Genomic DNA, 15,996 nt, shown 5'->3' with positions numbered 1-15,996 from the left:
TGCTGTTCAAAAGACATACTGTCTGTATATTTCCTTTCTTTATAGGAATGTGGCTGAATTTAATGAAATGTGCAGATCTTGTGTTTGTCTATTTATTTGACCCATTCAGACAAAAATATGTGCATTCTAAACAGTTGATTTTCTGCTACTCTGCCACTAATATCATTTATATCATTCATATCATTAAGTGGCAGGAAATGCACCCGGGCCCAAGCTGTTCACCAGCATTAGACTGCATCCAAATTAAATGAAATTAGATTAGAAGTGTTGGTTCACTCAGGGATGTTTCCTGAGTCAAGAAATATTCCCCTCTTAAAAACAATTTACTCTCTGCATCCCTTCTCTGCTCTCAACAGATCTGATGAGTTTTGATGAGTTGTCGTCTACCTCGGAGAAGCTCTCTCATCCCACTGTTAGCAGACCAAAGATGCCTGGCAGGAGGCTGCCTGCCCAGTTTGGTGGAGGACACTCGGTGAGCACACACAAGCACTCTCACGCAGATTATGACTGCAGATTAGCAAATTGTGAAGAGTTTAGTGATTTTCAGCTCATTTTTACATGATGGGATATTAAGAAAAAGCTAAATATATAAAATTGTTACTATTTCTTTCCAATTTGCATTTTACTGCAGATGTTTGTATCTCTGAATATTTAAAGCTAGTTTCCTGTCAGTACAGTGACTAATATACTGTACATTTAAGCATCACTTATAACCCTAATTAGGGTTGGGTAATATGTAAAAAATTTCCAATCGGCCACCGTCAGCCCATCAACCGGCGGTTGCCGATATATTCGGCAGTTGTGTGTGTGTGTTGCATTCATGTGATGTAGGAAAAAATCTAAAAATGACTTTCGGAATGGGATAATTCACATGAAAAACAACTCGGCAACTAGGATCTTCCGACACCACATGAATGCAGTAAAAAAGTTTAGCGTGCTTTGGGGCCGCAGGGGGCGAGGCTGCAGAAGGACCCATTCGCTCACAGCCTCTAAATGAGCAAACAGGTGGGAGATCAGGATAACATACCTGTCCTATTTTAACGATCGGGGTGCAAACTGCACATCTTTTTTTGATGTAGTTCTCAAATATGGTTTATGAATTAACTTTACTTTCAGCTCCGCCATTTTGTGAAAGACTCGTCGGAAATCATGTGTGAAGCTGCCAGTTCATATACGCACACACTTTGAATTGTGCTCTACATAGTAATTATGAACTATATGTACCGTGTTGAATTCTGTGGAGGCAGACCATTAATTAAGCAAAATAAAATGACAAAAATCGCCAAAAATGAAACCAACCGTGATGGACTCAGCCGATGGGCGATTGGCAATATATTCGTCCAATCGCCCGAGCCTAACCCTAATGTTGTTTTGAGATTGTAGCTCCAGATTGTAAATGTTTATTAGGCTACCATTAAAAACTCTTTGTCTGTTGAGCTTACAAAACGTTATTGCAGGTCTGAATTGGATCTCTGAGTTCTAGTTGATTGTAACTTTAGTTGTGAGCTTGACTTAATCCAGATCCAAAAATATACTGGAGAATCCCAAACCTAATCTGCCATCATTTTACCTCTTATATCATCAAATACAATCCAATAAGGCCAACCTTATGATAATCCCACAGACAGTTGTGTTATATGGTTCCAATTTATGAATCCCTGCAACTAGGTCTGGGTATCATTTACATTTTTTTGATGGAGCTTAAATGTGATTTCCGACTTTAGGTACTGATGCCAAAACCTGACAACATGTTTCTTTATATTATTTATTAAATGCTACATATAGAAGCATTATTTTATGATTCCCCGCCTAACCTGCTGCACAACGTTCACAAGCTTTCTCTTCAGTCTGGTTTGTTATGCTCCAATACCTTTTTTCATTATCACATTTCTTTTTTCTTTTCTCACTTTCTTCTCAAATTGATGTTGGTCTCCATGGATTCCTTTGGTCTGTGATGGCCCTCAACTCTCTGACCTGTCACTTCCCGTCACTCACCCGCTCTCAGTCACGCTCTGTTCACACGCACATACGCACAAACACGCACACACATAGTCAAGGTTGCGTGAGGAGGCGAGGTGTGTGTGTGTGTGTGTGTGTGTGTGTGTGTGTGTGTGTGTGTGTGTGTGTGTGTGTGTGTGTGTGTGTGTTTTCATTGAAACACAAATCTGCAATTTGCACTCAGACAGCCACTTTGTGACCATATGATTTGTTGTGAAATGTCCACTCCTCACATTGGGGGTCTAATCGCAGACCTTCCTATCCTCTGATCATCTTTCAGAGCGGTGACTTGAGTCAAGACGTTCCCTGAATGCTGACAGATTATCAAATCAAATCAGTTCAGGTTATAGGCTGTTAAGTGAAAATCAAATTAATAATTGATGCAAATCATCAATTAATAAAACTCTTCCCTTGCAGCCCAACAAGGAAGTGAACGTGGAGAAATCTTTCAAGGTCGATGAAGAGGACTCAGCCAAACCAAAGCTAACAGAAACCAGAAAGGTAACTTAGAGCATCATTATTCACCCATTGCATGAAACTTACAGAGGGCGGCCACTACAAAGAGCTCAATATCCTTTTAACATGTCATTGTCACTATATCACTGTAATGGTTTATTAGAGAGAGAGACGTCACTCTATTGTGATTGATATTAATACAAGGAATGCTTTCAGTTGACCAATCACCAGCCAGACAAAAGAATGAGCTGTGAATATGTGCACCTGACAACATCACTGATCCCACTGTCGTCCTGGGGGCTTCCCTCTTCATGGTTCTAAATGATTTAACTTGAAGATCAATGTTTTCTAGAAATAGAGTTTACATGCATGAGTTTTTCCCAGTGACTGTATCCTCTCTATCTCTGCTCTCTCTCTCACAGTCTACACAACAGCCGTCATGAAAAGTCTTGGAAATTAATTCATGATAATGCAACCTGCTAGCTTAGCTGGCGCGCACTGACCAACGGCTAACACTAGCAAATAGTCAATAACAGTTGTAATCCCTCAAGTTCAATTTATTATATCACATTAAGCTTTTTAATTACCTTCATTTGAATATGTGAATGTTTATAGGTGAGCAAAATCTTGTCCAGTCAGTATTTGATACTGTGAACTTTAGCTAGCATTAGCTTAGCTAAAGGAGAGGCTGAGAGCTCTCTCTGTTATTTGATATCTTCAACTTTGTGAGATTTGACATACCAGTAGTATAATAATACGTCATTATTACCATAAGTGGATTACAACATCAATTATAAAGAAACAAATAATTAACTTTTAACTGTGATAATTATTAAAATAATTTTGTCTAACACAGCATTTTATCTGCGGAAGGTAATATGTTTTTTCTGAATACAGCTGAATTGTAATGATCTTTGGAATGGGGTTCAAACTACGCTTAAACCTGCTAAGATTGGGCAATGGGAATGTGTCAACTCTGCGTTTACACCCAATTGACCCTGCAGTAGACCTGGGTTTTCAAACCTCAGCTCAGCTGAACTTTGAGCTAAACGCAAGACCTGGGTGAACACGCCAAATTCTGCCGTCAAAGTGATGACGCATTATCAACATCCAGGGTGGCATGTAAACTGGACACAGTGTTGGAGGCGGTGCCCCATTCATTCCTATGAAAGCTGCTCAGTGGTGTTCTGAAGCCAAAAGAGCTCGACTTCTCAGCCAAAAATATCTGGATCACCGACTGAGCCGCCTAACTTCCAGTTTAGTTCTCGGCTAACTTGAATGGGGATAAAATAACTTCTAGCCTTTCCAAATGTTACTGGATCAGATGGCTCAAATTAATTTCGTCATTTCGTAGGGGTATTGATGCTCAAAAGAATTGATCCACCCTTTTAAAGGCGCTTCTTTCACAATGGGTCTATTGTAGTTTTCTCTTCTGTTACAACTGTTGTGGTCAATAGGCAATTTTTTGCAGATGTACCCGCATTTAAAAAACCTGTGTTGTAATTGGCTCTTGGTTTTTACCCACAAACAACCTCACTCAGTGTGACAGCCTTCTATGTTGTGTGAGGGCGACAGAAGTAAGGAAGGAGAGAGGGAAATGGACAGAGAGAAAGTGAGGGAGGGCCACCTGCTGTTCAGTCTTCCTGTTCAGCATTTCATTAATTGCCTTCGATGCTATCTAGTCTCGATTGGTCATGGTCAACCAAGACTAATTAGACCTTGCTATTCAGCTGGGGGTACACAGGATCAGGCCATCATATAGTTAAAGAACAAACACACACACACACACACACACACACACACACACACACACACACACAGGGAGTGAGACAAAGCAGTCAAAATAAAGCCTAGCTTGGAGCACTCATAACCCAGTGGTTCAGACTTCCAGAGGTGAAATTATGAGACATGGACTCCTATGTCCTTCTCCTAACACTTTTATTGTTTCAAAATGAGATTCTAACCCTGGTCACAGGTGAAGAGTGAAGGGCAAGAGCAGAGCAGAGTTTGTGAGCCCTCTGGGGCAGGAGACATGAATTTCTTGTTGAAACTAAAAAACGGGAGCTGCTGAAGTATTCTGTGAAACACTCAGAAAGTGATTTAGTGCTGTATTTAAACAAATACTCCAGGAATAAGATGGCATTGTAACGGGCAATCTACTTAACTGTGAAGCCAGATCAAGGCCAAAAGATTTGATAAAAATTTGGTAACTTTGGTCTCGGCCCGGTCTCAAAAATATTTTCGAAAGGAAAATAAGTGTAGGAAAAGGTTCATTTCAATTTAAATCTAATTTTGATTTAATTCTGACATTCCTTTGAATAAATTATTTATTTTTAATTTTACTTTTTACATTTTTTTCCTCAAGTATTTTCAGGTCTTGTTCATAGGATAGCTTGGAGAGATAACAGTGAATGGGATGAGAGAGAGTGGGGATGTCATGCAGCAAAGGGCTGTGGGTTGGACTTGAATCCTGGTGCTGCAGTGAGGACGAGACCTCTGTACATGGGATGTACAAATCTCATTTTTTAGGTTTCAGATTTTTTTTTCACGTTTCAGAGTTTTGGCCCTGATCTGGTGTGGGGTGTGTGGCATCAACTGAGAGGGGCTTGAGTGTGTTGCGGTCCTTAAAATACTTTAAATTATTGCACTGGTTTAAGTGTATTGGGATTCTGTGTGAGCACATTTAGAAGTGCTCACACCGGCTGTGCTGCTGCACAACTGACTGATACACAGATGCATTACAAATATTGAGGATCATTTTCCACAGTCCCTCTTCTAAAAATAGCATTTCTTACCTGCACGCCTGCCAACAGATTTGTCCTGGTGAGGAGGAAGCCATTGTAATCGGTGATACTGCGCTGCGTTCACAGTCTTATATGCAAATGGGAAACATCAGTTTTTAAAGCATGGCTGTTAAACTTTGTCTGGCATATTTTACTGCTCTTATATGTTGATAATTGCCAAGAGTGGTCTAAACAGCTTGTTAAATATAACAAGTACCCACATTTCCTGAAGGAACGCAATTGGGGAAGGCCCTGAACCTTCTTTATTGTGCTGTCACGCACAAGCCCACGCCCCTCTCTGTTGATACCACGCCCCTTTCAGTTGATGTCACGCCCCTCCCCAAACTCTGAAAGTGGAAAAAAAATCTGAAACCAAAAAATGAGATTTTAAATGAAAAAAAATGAGATTTGAAATTGAAAATATAAGATCTGCAACTGAAAAAAATAAGACCTCAAATATGTATGAAAAGAAATTTATTCAAAAGAATATCAGAATTAAAGCAAAATTATATTTGAATTTAAATGAACCTTTTCCTACACTTACCACCACTGAGGTGCCCTTAATCCCCCAACTGTTGCAGAGAAGCTGCTCAGTGGCCAGCAGATCAGACAGTGGTTGCACTGAGCAGCTTCAAGGTATGAATGTGTTACTTGGTGAATGTAATCAACGTTCCTGAAAAGAAGAAGAGGGTTGCAGACCAATCAGCCAGCAAGTGCTTTGAAAGGAACGTTGACCTTTGTCTAACATCTTCATTTCAATCTAAGGAAAAGGCATCAAAAACTTGGTTGGTTTGGAATTTGTGGTAGAAGTACATCGTCAATGTGATGCTTTGGCTTTACTGGAATATGTAAGGAAAAAATGAAGAGCAACTCAAACCCAACCTAACTGAATCCACTTTACATTATCACCAGTCTCAAAACCAGCGGTTCTGTCAGCAGCACAGCTCCTAAAGAGTTGACTAATATAACTAATATACATTCATAATAAACATAGCTTTATATGCTCTGTTATGTTCACATTCACTGTGAATCCTTGAGGTTTAACACATTTAGTCTTGAACGCATTTCCTTCCTCATAAAATTTGCAGAGCTGATTTTTGTGAAGGAATTTGAATATTAGATTGTTTATATCCATTGCTACATTTTTAGCTCCACTATCTTCAACAACTCAACAGAGTATCTTTAAGTTCTATACATATAAACAGCGGGAGATTTCCTGCCATTAGAAGTGCTGCCTATAGAGATTACACATCAGAGAAAAAAAACACGGCGGTCATGCAGGTCACTTGGTGTACATTGTAACGTTTGATAAAATAGAAGCATTTCTATTCCATGATGGAAGTCATGACCGCTTAAAAAGAACTCAGCAATGCATGACGTGATCATACAGCAGATGTTTGGGAGAAAACTAAAAAGAAATGAATATTGTGACTCATATATTGCATAAAGATTTTCTTTGTAAAGGTGAATGTTCATTTGAGAGTTCAGTGATGCAGAAAATGAAGTCAGAGTCATCATATATCCTATATCCTGACAGGATAGGAGGAAGGGTCACTGCAAACCAATAATTGTTACGCTCTGTGATCAGCGCTATCATGTGATGAATCATTTCTATCGTAGCCCTGGATAAAGGATCACTGAATGATTTTATGAGTATGAAGATGACATGAATCATTTATGTCCTATGGCCAAATATCATGCTGTTCATCCCTCCAGTAGTGTTCCACACAGGTGTAATCTGTCTGTCCTCTTCATCTTCACAGCCTTCCACAAACACCTTATCCCACTCACCGTCACTCCACAGGCCTGCCACGGCCAGCATCGAGGCAAAGCCGAGCCCTGCTCTAGCCCCAAGCTCAGATGTGATCACTTCGGTGGGTGGCAGGGCCCGGCTGGAGCCCGAAGAGTCCAGCTCTCAGCTGGAAGAGCTGAGGAGCCAGATGAAGGATCTGCTGATGTCTGTGGAGCTGCTCAAGGCCCAGCAAATGTAATGAAACTTAATGAGGATGAGAAAATGCTAGCTTGAAAAGCAGAGACAACTGAATGTGTCACGCAATGATCCAAGCATGTAGAAAATTGCTTTTACATCCATCTCTTACAAAGAACACATAGTGTGCATCTGTTTTGACAGTGACAGGACAAACCTGAGTGACAGAATAAGATCTGACAGAAGTTACATGCTGCTTTTGAGCCTCAGATTTCCCGTTCACGTTACACAATACTCCAGTCACTCTGAATTAATAATCACTTTAAATTCTGTCAAGCATTTACATGGCCTGCAGCAATTTTCCAACCAATGTTACCGCATATCCCACATCATAGTACAATTATATACCATAATATTGGGTATATAGGACAGGCTGTCACGTTAAATATTGTGAACTGGCTGTTTAAAACAATGTCTCAGTAGAAACATACATGTAATGTGGGTCACTGAGCATTAATCATAAATTTAGTCTAGTGATTTAGATGCAGCGACGCATGCTAATATTAGAATTGCACTTTGCTTTTGTTGTTAGAACGTTAGCTAACAGCGTGTTAGCATTTAAGCTTTATTTTGAATCGGAAAAACTTAATATGCTGCAGGGTTATACATGTGCTAATGAGTGTGTGTGTGTGTGTGTGTGTGTGTGTGTGTGTGTGTGTGTGTGTGTGTGTGTGTGTGTGTGTGTGTGTGTGTGTGTGTGTGTGTGTGTGTGTGTGTGTGTGTGTGTGTCCAGGAAAGAGATGGCAGAGCTACGAGGAGATCTGGATGAGGAGAGGCTAAAGCGCGTTGCTCTGCAGGTAACATCGATCCCTATAACAACACATGCTGGCCTGTCTATATCAATCTCTGTCATTAGTTTAGCCAAATATTGATAATATCTGTTCACATACAATGATTGGCAAGCAAATGATGAACGCAGTGCAGAACTGACAGGCACTTGTAGTCGTGACTTCTCGCCTCCATACAAACAGAGAATTACAGCAGTGAGAGGGGTGATGAGAATGGCTGAGGAAAACCCACTACATCTGGCTTTTTTCTTCAGTTGGAACGGGTACAATCGACATTCACTCCCGCATCAAATGACTCTGAAGAAGTCTCATGTGTTTGGTGCTTAGCGGCTCTAGCTCTGATCGGCTGTGACATGGGTGGACGTGCTAATTTTCGCCCCCTTACCCCCACAATGCTTTTATGCACATTTTAAGTTGAGGAGTTTAGAATACTTTTCCATCTACCTCCAATCAAGCAGCACCCATTCTCCCTCGCTGCAGTCAACAGATTCAGCACCGTGTCCTCTGCCGTGACCCCGCACCAGGAGCCTGACCATTGGATTTCTCTGTTGAAATAGCAGTGGATACGGCCCGGCCCTTCACAGCATGGCACCGATATAAATCACATCACAGGAGGAGAGATCCCCTGCAGAGAACCCCAGGCTTACACAGTCCACACACACAAAGAGAGAGCGCGTAACTGCAGATTTGTTCAAACCCCCTACGGTTAACACCTACTTCCACAGATTTGCAGGAAGAGATGAACAAACCAGGGAAGAAACAGCAGATTGTGAAATAAATTAAGAGATTCCCATCAGGCTTCTTATCCCTCAGGACTTTAAAGCTTTTGTCTTGGTTCTCATTCAGATATTTCTTCATAGGAGTTGTTGTTGTTGTAGGCATGGTTGTATTAACGATATTACTACATAAAAGAAAGTATGGTCTAGACCCGCTGTACATGAAAAGTGATTTGGAGATCAATAAGTAAAACTGACTTAAACACAGTTCATCGTTGCATTTACAATACAAGTTAAGACTACAGTACCACGCAAAGAGCAAGCCATATATCAACAACATCCAGCTTCTCTGGGCCTGAGCTTATCCGAGATGGTCTGATGCAAAGTGAAAAAGTGATCTGTGGTCTGACGAGTCCACATTACTATAGACATCGTGTAGGGTCGGGCCGGTAGACGATGTCATCGTTCATCACTGATGGCTGACAATCATCAACTTCTGAGCCCTGCAGCATCGTAACATAGGGATCTGAAGGCCATCCACCAGAGAGCACAAGAAAGTAGTGTGTCCCCTCAGAGTTGGCGGGAGGAGGAGTTGTTAGTGTTTGGGACATGAGGACATGAAAAGAAGTTTGTTGTTGCTCAGTGCAGTTAGTTACGTCATCATGTCCCATTTACTATTTTCTAACCTAAGATGCTCGGTTACATTGGTGACAACGGTGTTTCTTTTCTGTGGGTCACTGTTAGCGTGTTTCTACGGAAGCCTTGAGGGGCAAGTGAGAATTTTTTTTGTCCCGGTGATCCGTTTTCTGAGGCTGATTTAAAGTATTTTCTCCTGTGTGACTTGTGATGTGGTGGGAAAAAAAGCTTCCGTACATTTCTCTCAATCATGCTCTCGTTATTTGTGTTTTCTTAGCTTCCTCAGTATAGCTAGCTGGCTAACTTTGTTTCTAGCTCGTGAGGTTGAACACAGCTAACTTACGGACATGTGATGCAGAGACAAAGACCCCTTTAAATCCAGCACAGGGATATATGTTAGTGGTGCCGGGAGACAGTTTTTCTGTTGGGTAAGACAGTTGGTGGTTGGCCGTGAGGGTTCGCAACAACAATGTCTTCATCCAGGAAGACAACGCCAAGACACATTCTGTACGTGGCTTCAGAGTGAAAGAGTGCGGGTACAGTATCTGCCTGACTGCAGTCCAGACTTGTGTCTTATTGAAAGTGTTTGAAGATGATGGAGTCTTGCAGGTATCAAACTCAGAACATGTACATTTCCCAAAACAATAAAGTTTACCAGTTTGAACGTTAGATATGTCTTTCTACTGTATTCAACTGAATATAGGTTGAAAATAATCCGTTTTCATTTACATTTTACTCAGCGTCCCAACTTTTTTGGAATGAGGGTTGTACTTTGTCAAAGACGCTGGCAGCTCCAGCTCGTGGCTTCATTGTGATTCCAGCTCTCCTAATCCCTGCCACAGCATGATGCCTCCAGCGCTGTGCCTCACAGCGGGGGTGAAGTTTGGCTGTTTCGTGTGCTCAAACTTCCCTGGAGGATACAGACCTTTGTGTTACTCTGCCAGGCTGGGTCTACTTTTCCAGTGTCCTAATCTCCATTCTGTGCGTGTCTGTTCATTTTGTCCTCGCAGATGGAGATAGAGAAACTAAAGCGGAGCGTCCACTCGACGTGAAGCCCTCGCTCCAATCAACAGCAAGCCTCAAGGTCAGCTGCTGGCCTGTCGACCAACCAGAGCGCAGGAGGGTGTTGACGGGCAGATAGAATGGACGGAGAGAGGGTGGGGAATCAGATGAACCACCCCGAGCACAATCCTACCCAGTGATCTACAAAAAATAAACTCTCCCCTTCTTTGTAAGATTTACATTTTGCACATATAATTTTTTTTTCAAGCTAGATGTAATTAAGTTACAGATGTATATGTTTCTCTTTATTTCTTTTTTTTTATTTTGCCAACACAAAAAAAAAACAACTGAGGCCTTACTTTAAACTACTGCGCTGGACAACTCTGCCACTCACGCTCTCTCCCCTTCACTCCAGCGTTCCTTGAACCCCTCAGGGAGGAGGTTCGCTCTCAGTACTACTGACTTTGTATAAAGCAGGGGAAGCTTGTTTTCCTCACCTGATTTTCTTTCTCATATTTTATGTGATGCACAAATAGTTAATTTTAAAAATTAGAACATGTTTGATTTCAGTTAGCCTCTTTTGATCCAAACAGCAAATCATTTTCCTTTCCTACACGGCGTCTGCGGCAGTACTCCACTCCACAGCTGCAGCGCCTCAGAGAGAGCTTTTCTTTTGTCTTTTATATGGTTTCTAGCATTCCTATCCAGGGTAACACTACTGTGCCTGTTAAAAACAAAATGATATTAAATGTTTGTAATGGGAGCTTACATATACCATGATGGTGTCTGGAAATTTTGCAGCATGATATTGTATATCTATATTTTTTAAGTCTACTGACATGCCTAGTCAAATACTATATAGAGGGCCTCTTCTGTGCTGGTCTCTTCTATTTTTGTCAAACTGTTTCACCCTCTGGGAATGTTCGAACAGGTTTAGCTAGAGTTATAGTCTGCAGGTAACACAGGCACAACCCACAAGAAAGGAGAGAAAGACTGCGCTCTGGCATCCTCATTCTGATCATCTCTTCAACCTGCTCTTCCTTTCTTCTTTTTAATCTGGCCACCCTCCCTCTAATTCCTGTCACGGTCCATTCTCCTCCTCCCACCTCTCTTTGATTTCAAGTGAATCACATGATCTGCGAGGAGCCTTCCTGCTCTGTAATGTGTAATGCATGAGCCTGCACAGCACCCATCAGTTGTCCTGTCCTTATTGTACATGTCTGTCTTCTAGTCTACATATCTTCCCACATTCCAAGTTCACGTGAAGCTAACTGGAAGCACTCGGTAGGGAGCAGGAATAAAAATGAAATGAACTCACGTTCTCTTTATGTTAACTGTGTTAGAGGAGCGCTGAGTTCAAACCCCTGTGTGCAGAATTTTAATGTGTTCATACAATCCTTCATATGATTCTTTTGTACGTAGAAAAATGTGAGGATCCCAGTGCAGATTGATACAGCTCTAGAGATGACAAAACTAAGAGTCCAGCAGTTGATTTGTCGATTCTCCTCTCTAGGTCCAGACTGAAACATGTTGGTAAATATGGGATGGATTTTCAAGAAATTTTGTACAGATATTCACAGTCTGAGAGGATGAAATTTAAAATTTTAAGGTAACTTAACACCAGGCTGGAAAGCAGTCTGTCTGTTTTCCTGGTTTTAAAGGTTCATTACAGAGATAGTGAACTTACCAGACAGATCTACTTGTTCTAATACATGTCTTTACCCACTGAGTCATTATATCCACATTATTGATGAATTCAAAATATGAAGAGATATATCCTGTATCACGATGTAGCCTGAAAATATCACAGCATTGTCGTAAGGCCCTACTTTGTGCTAACAAAACAAAACATACGTTTGTTGTCACATTTTAGCACTTAGCTCAAAGCATGAATTACAGCCTCAGCAACAATTAGACTTGTTTGATACCACCACACGTTAAAATCTTACACAGAGGGGCTTTAAATGGATGCTCAGGCAGAAAAGAAATGGGTCACTTACTTACTGTACATTCCTGTTTTTATTTCTCAAAAGCATTTGCAGCTGCCCTCATCTTTCTTTAATGTCCGGGTAACTGGACTCGCATCACTGCTAGCAAGGTTCAGGGCTACAGTGCAAGTCTAACTAATGCATTGTAGGATGAGTCACCCTCTGTCGGCTCTAACCTGTAGCCCTGAGCTCTGGATGTACAGTTTGTGGTTCTGTGCAGCTTTTGAGAAATGGAGACGGCTACAGTACCAAGTGTAAGAGCCCCCCCCCCCCAATTCAACTCAAATGTGGTATAACTGTCTTTTTTTTTGTTTTAAATATCTTTATACATATCTCACTGATGTCTTAAACGAGTGTTACTTTGCTTTTGAATCATCCTCAGGCTTCGTCGCATGTGTTCGGTGTGCGTGTGCATGCTTCTGCTGGCAAACATTCAAATGTAACAGCGTCCACAGTGTCGAAGTCTGGACTCCAGAGTGCTTTGACCAAGATGATACTGTATACCCGACCTTAATGAGCATGACATTGCATTATGTCAATGCCTAACATAAATTCCTTTTAGCACAGCAGCTCTTTAACAATGTGGCCGGGCGATGAAATAATCACAATGTGGGAAAAGAGGGACTGTGGGCTTTGGGTGACGGCTCTTAATGTAATGTCTGTAACGCAGCTTAACTTCCACATATTGTACATTCCAGAGTTTGACACCAAGAAAAGAAATCTGTGCACATTTATAACATATTTTCAAGTGATTTTGTTTACAAGAGCTGTATCCTTGCATGAGCTGAGATTCTTCTCAAAAATGAATAAATATCATCTTTATTTACTGTCACAGACTCTCTTCTGTGTTTTCTTGGCCTTTGAGCTGAGCATTACTTGAGTGTTCACAGCCGCGCAACAACCTTGAGGCTTCTTCATGCTTGAAATCTGCAGCATTCTTGTAAGTATTGAGTGAAAAGTATCGACAGCTCAGATGAAAGACGGAGTTTCCGAGAAATTGCAGCTCACAGTGAAATTAGACGGGTGATGTGTTCCGTCTGTTATCGTATCTGACTCCTGTCTGTGGGGTGTAGTAGCGGACCGTTGGGGTGAAGAGGGAGCTGAGCCGGAAGGCAAACTTAAGATTTACCGGTCAATCTGAGTTCCAACCCCTAACCTATATGCTCGTGAGCTCTGGCCAGTGACCAAAAGAATGAAATGAGTTTCCTCCGTAGGGTGCCTGGGCTCAGCTACAGTACAGATAGGGTGAGGAGCTCAGAGTCGAGCCTTTTCCTTCTTTGCATCGAAGCCGGCTCAGGTCGGGGATACAAATGGAGATTTATACTGCTGCCTCAAGACGTCCTCTCTAATCCAAACTAAGACTCCAAGTCTTGCTGCAATATTCTTCATCTGTGAAACATTTGAATGGTATGGCCACCAGCATGCAGGACTCTGCCCTCTTATGTACAGTCCAATTTCTAACTTTAATCTCCCCTAAAGTGACTTTATAGCCTCTAAAAACTTGACTTTTTTAATGCTGACCTTATTTTCCTCTGAGAACAGCTTGTTTAGTCGCTTACGGGAAAAGTTTGAATTATTGTAAATATTAAAATTCTCAGTTTGAATTTCTTCTACAAAACAACATAGTGCTCCTTTAATGGTGCAACATGTGAGAATCTTGAAGTGTAACTAAATTAGCAACAGAATGTGAAGAAATAGTTCATATACAGTTCTGTCATGTATTATGTTGCAGTGGTATCTACTTAAGTTAGCTTGCCAGTCAGCTAGCCTTGGCCCGTCCTCATCCAAAGCCCCTGTGCTGCAGCAACACTTTCCCAGTGCTCCAAACCAATTATTTCATATTGCACCTTTTAAGATAAAAATGTGTGGGTTTGAACAATGCTTAGCTGAACAGGATGACCCACTGTGAAATAACTTCAGTATTCAGGGTCAATCTTGCATTGCTATATGTTCTTTACTTGTTCCTGCAGATTACTGGTGAAAACAGACATGACATTTTCAGTACAGATAACCTGTTTATCCTGTGATAAGCACCAGTCTGCAACAACTCAAAAGGCAACACAAGTTATTTCACAGGAATGTTGAAGAGACATACAGAAATAATCCATCATGAAAGGGAAGCTGTCTTCTCTCAGTAGACCAGAATGCAATGCAGCCTCAGCTTACACTGTATCTGTCTGAAAATGTGAAACAGAACAGACCAGAACACAGACACTCTCAGCCCATCATGATGTTCTCTGGAGGGATCTGCAACACTGCTGCTGCTGCACGGTGCAGTTACAGGCTGTTAAAGGTCATTCTCTCTCTGACACGAGGGCGACCTTCAATTGAAGAAGAGGCCAATTAATTAGAAACCAGGACATCTCCCTGAGGTCAGGTCAGTTGGTATCTATTTTTTCCTTTATAAAAAGCCAACAGAGGGTCTGGAGAAGCTAAAGTCAACCATCCATGAGTGTTGGAACATGTTGGTGAGGGTTTGTTCAGATAGTGAGACACCTTTAGCAGCGATCAAAGGCCTCCTGCAGTGCTGAAATGAAACCACTCTGTAGGGATATTGAGCACGTCTGTGGCGAGCAGCAAAATAGTATTTAAAATTCTTTTGAAGTCAAATGGACGTGATATATGAATTTCCTCTTTCTCCTCTCTTCCACTGTCTCTCCTTTAATTCAGGTCTTTTTGCGTTGACCCTCTCATTAGTATCCTCACATCTTGTCCACATTCTGCAGCTTGCTACAGATGAGTCAGGATAAAATGAGATAATGACGAGTTTTCTGAAATATTATTTTTAAATATGCATTTTTGTTAGAAAATTAAATTAAATGAACAACAGTATGTTACAAATAAACAGGAAAATGATATATGAACTCCTTTTGGTATTAGAAAAAAACACATTTTGAGAAAAAAGCCTTGAAAGATATGGATTTTTTGAAAATTTAGTTAAAATTAAAATTTTGACTAAAAGATATAACCATGACACTTCCCCAGTTGATTTCATGCATTATTATTTTGCGTTAGCAGTTATCTGATGTTTTATGTGTAAAATAGCAAATGAGGCTATCTTAATAAGTAAGGGATGATGCCCGACGAGGTGCACCTTATCAGGAATTGATGGATGATGTGGAGGCCTGAACGCGCAGGATTTGCATGCATGTCCAGAACAGAAATATCAGCTAAAATGTACACCTAAATGTATTTTAGACATTTTCTTCCTTTCCTTTTTTTTAAACATCGTCTAATTTTTCACTCTGAGGGTTATAAGCTGTTCCATGTATGTTTCCAACACTTTACAATCAAATCAACACCGTCTACCGTTCTGTAGGCGACGAGCATATTTGATCTTCGAGATGCAATATGTTAGAATTTTAGGAGACAGCATTAAACAATTAACTAAAATGATTGAAGCATTTGAAGAAATAACTGTTTTGAAGTTATGACGTCAATAACAGATGTCCACTGAAGGTAGACAACAACACTCCCCCACACAGCTGACTGAGCTGACTACCTGGTGTCAACTGCAGTTAGCAGTCACTCTGGTGATATGCTGCCCCCTATTGGTTTGGAGTATGAATTCAACAGGTGGCCACTCTTACATATTGCACCTTTAAATAAGACATAACCACCAAGCTGTTAACATGTGTATAA

General features: G+C 41.0%; 1 protein-coding gene across 1 annotated transcript in view; it reads left to right on the top strand.

Moving 5' to 3' along the window:
* The window catches only part of cd2ap (CD2-associated protein), a 68,826-nt gene extending 55,640 nt beyond the window's left edge, over positions 1-13,186 (top strand). The window contains exons 15-19 of the mRNA XM_084377912.1: positions 357-472; positions 2,416-2,499; positions 7,001-7,224; positions 7,958-8,021; positions 10,375-13,186. Of these exons, the coding sequence (XP_084234038.1) occupies positions 357-472; positions 2,416-2,499; positions 7,001-7,224; positions 7,958-8,021; positions 10,375-10,416 (530 nt within the window). The 3' untranslated portion in view covers positions 10,417-13,186. The remainder of the gene's footprint in view (positions 1-356; positions 473-2,415; positions 2,500-7,000; positions 7,225-7,957; positions 8,022-10,374) is intronic.
* Positions 13,187-15,996: the final 2,810 nt, after the last annotated feature.

Source organism: Pagrus pagrus, assembly GCF_965226575.1.
Source record: "Pagrus pagrus genome assembly, chromosome: 16".
Taxonomy (NCBI): domain Eukaryota; kingdom Metazoa; phylum Chordata; class Actinopteri; order Spariformes; family Sparidae; genus Pagrus; species Pagrus pagrus.
The sequence above is the reverse complement of the archived record's forward strand: the minus strand, read 5'-3'. Positions and strand labels throughout refer to the sequence as shown.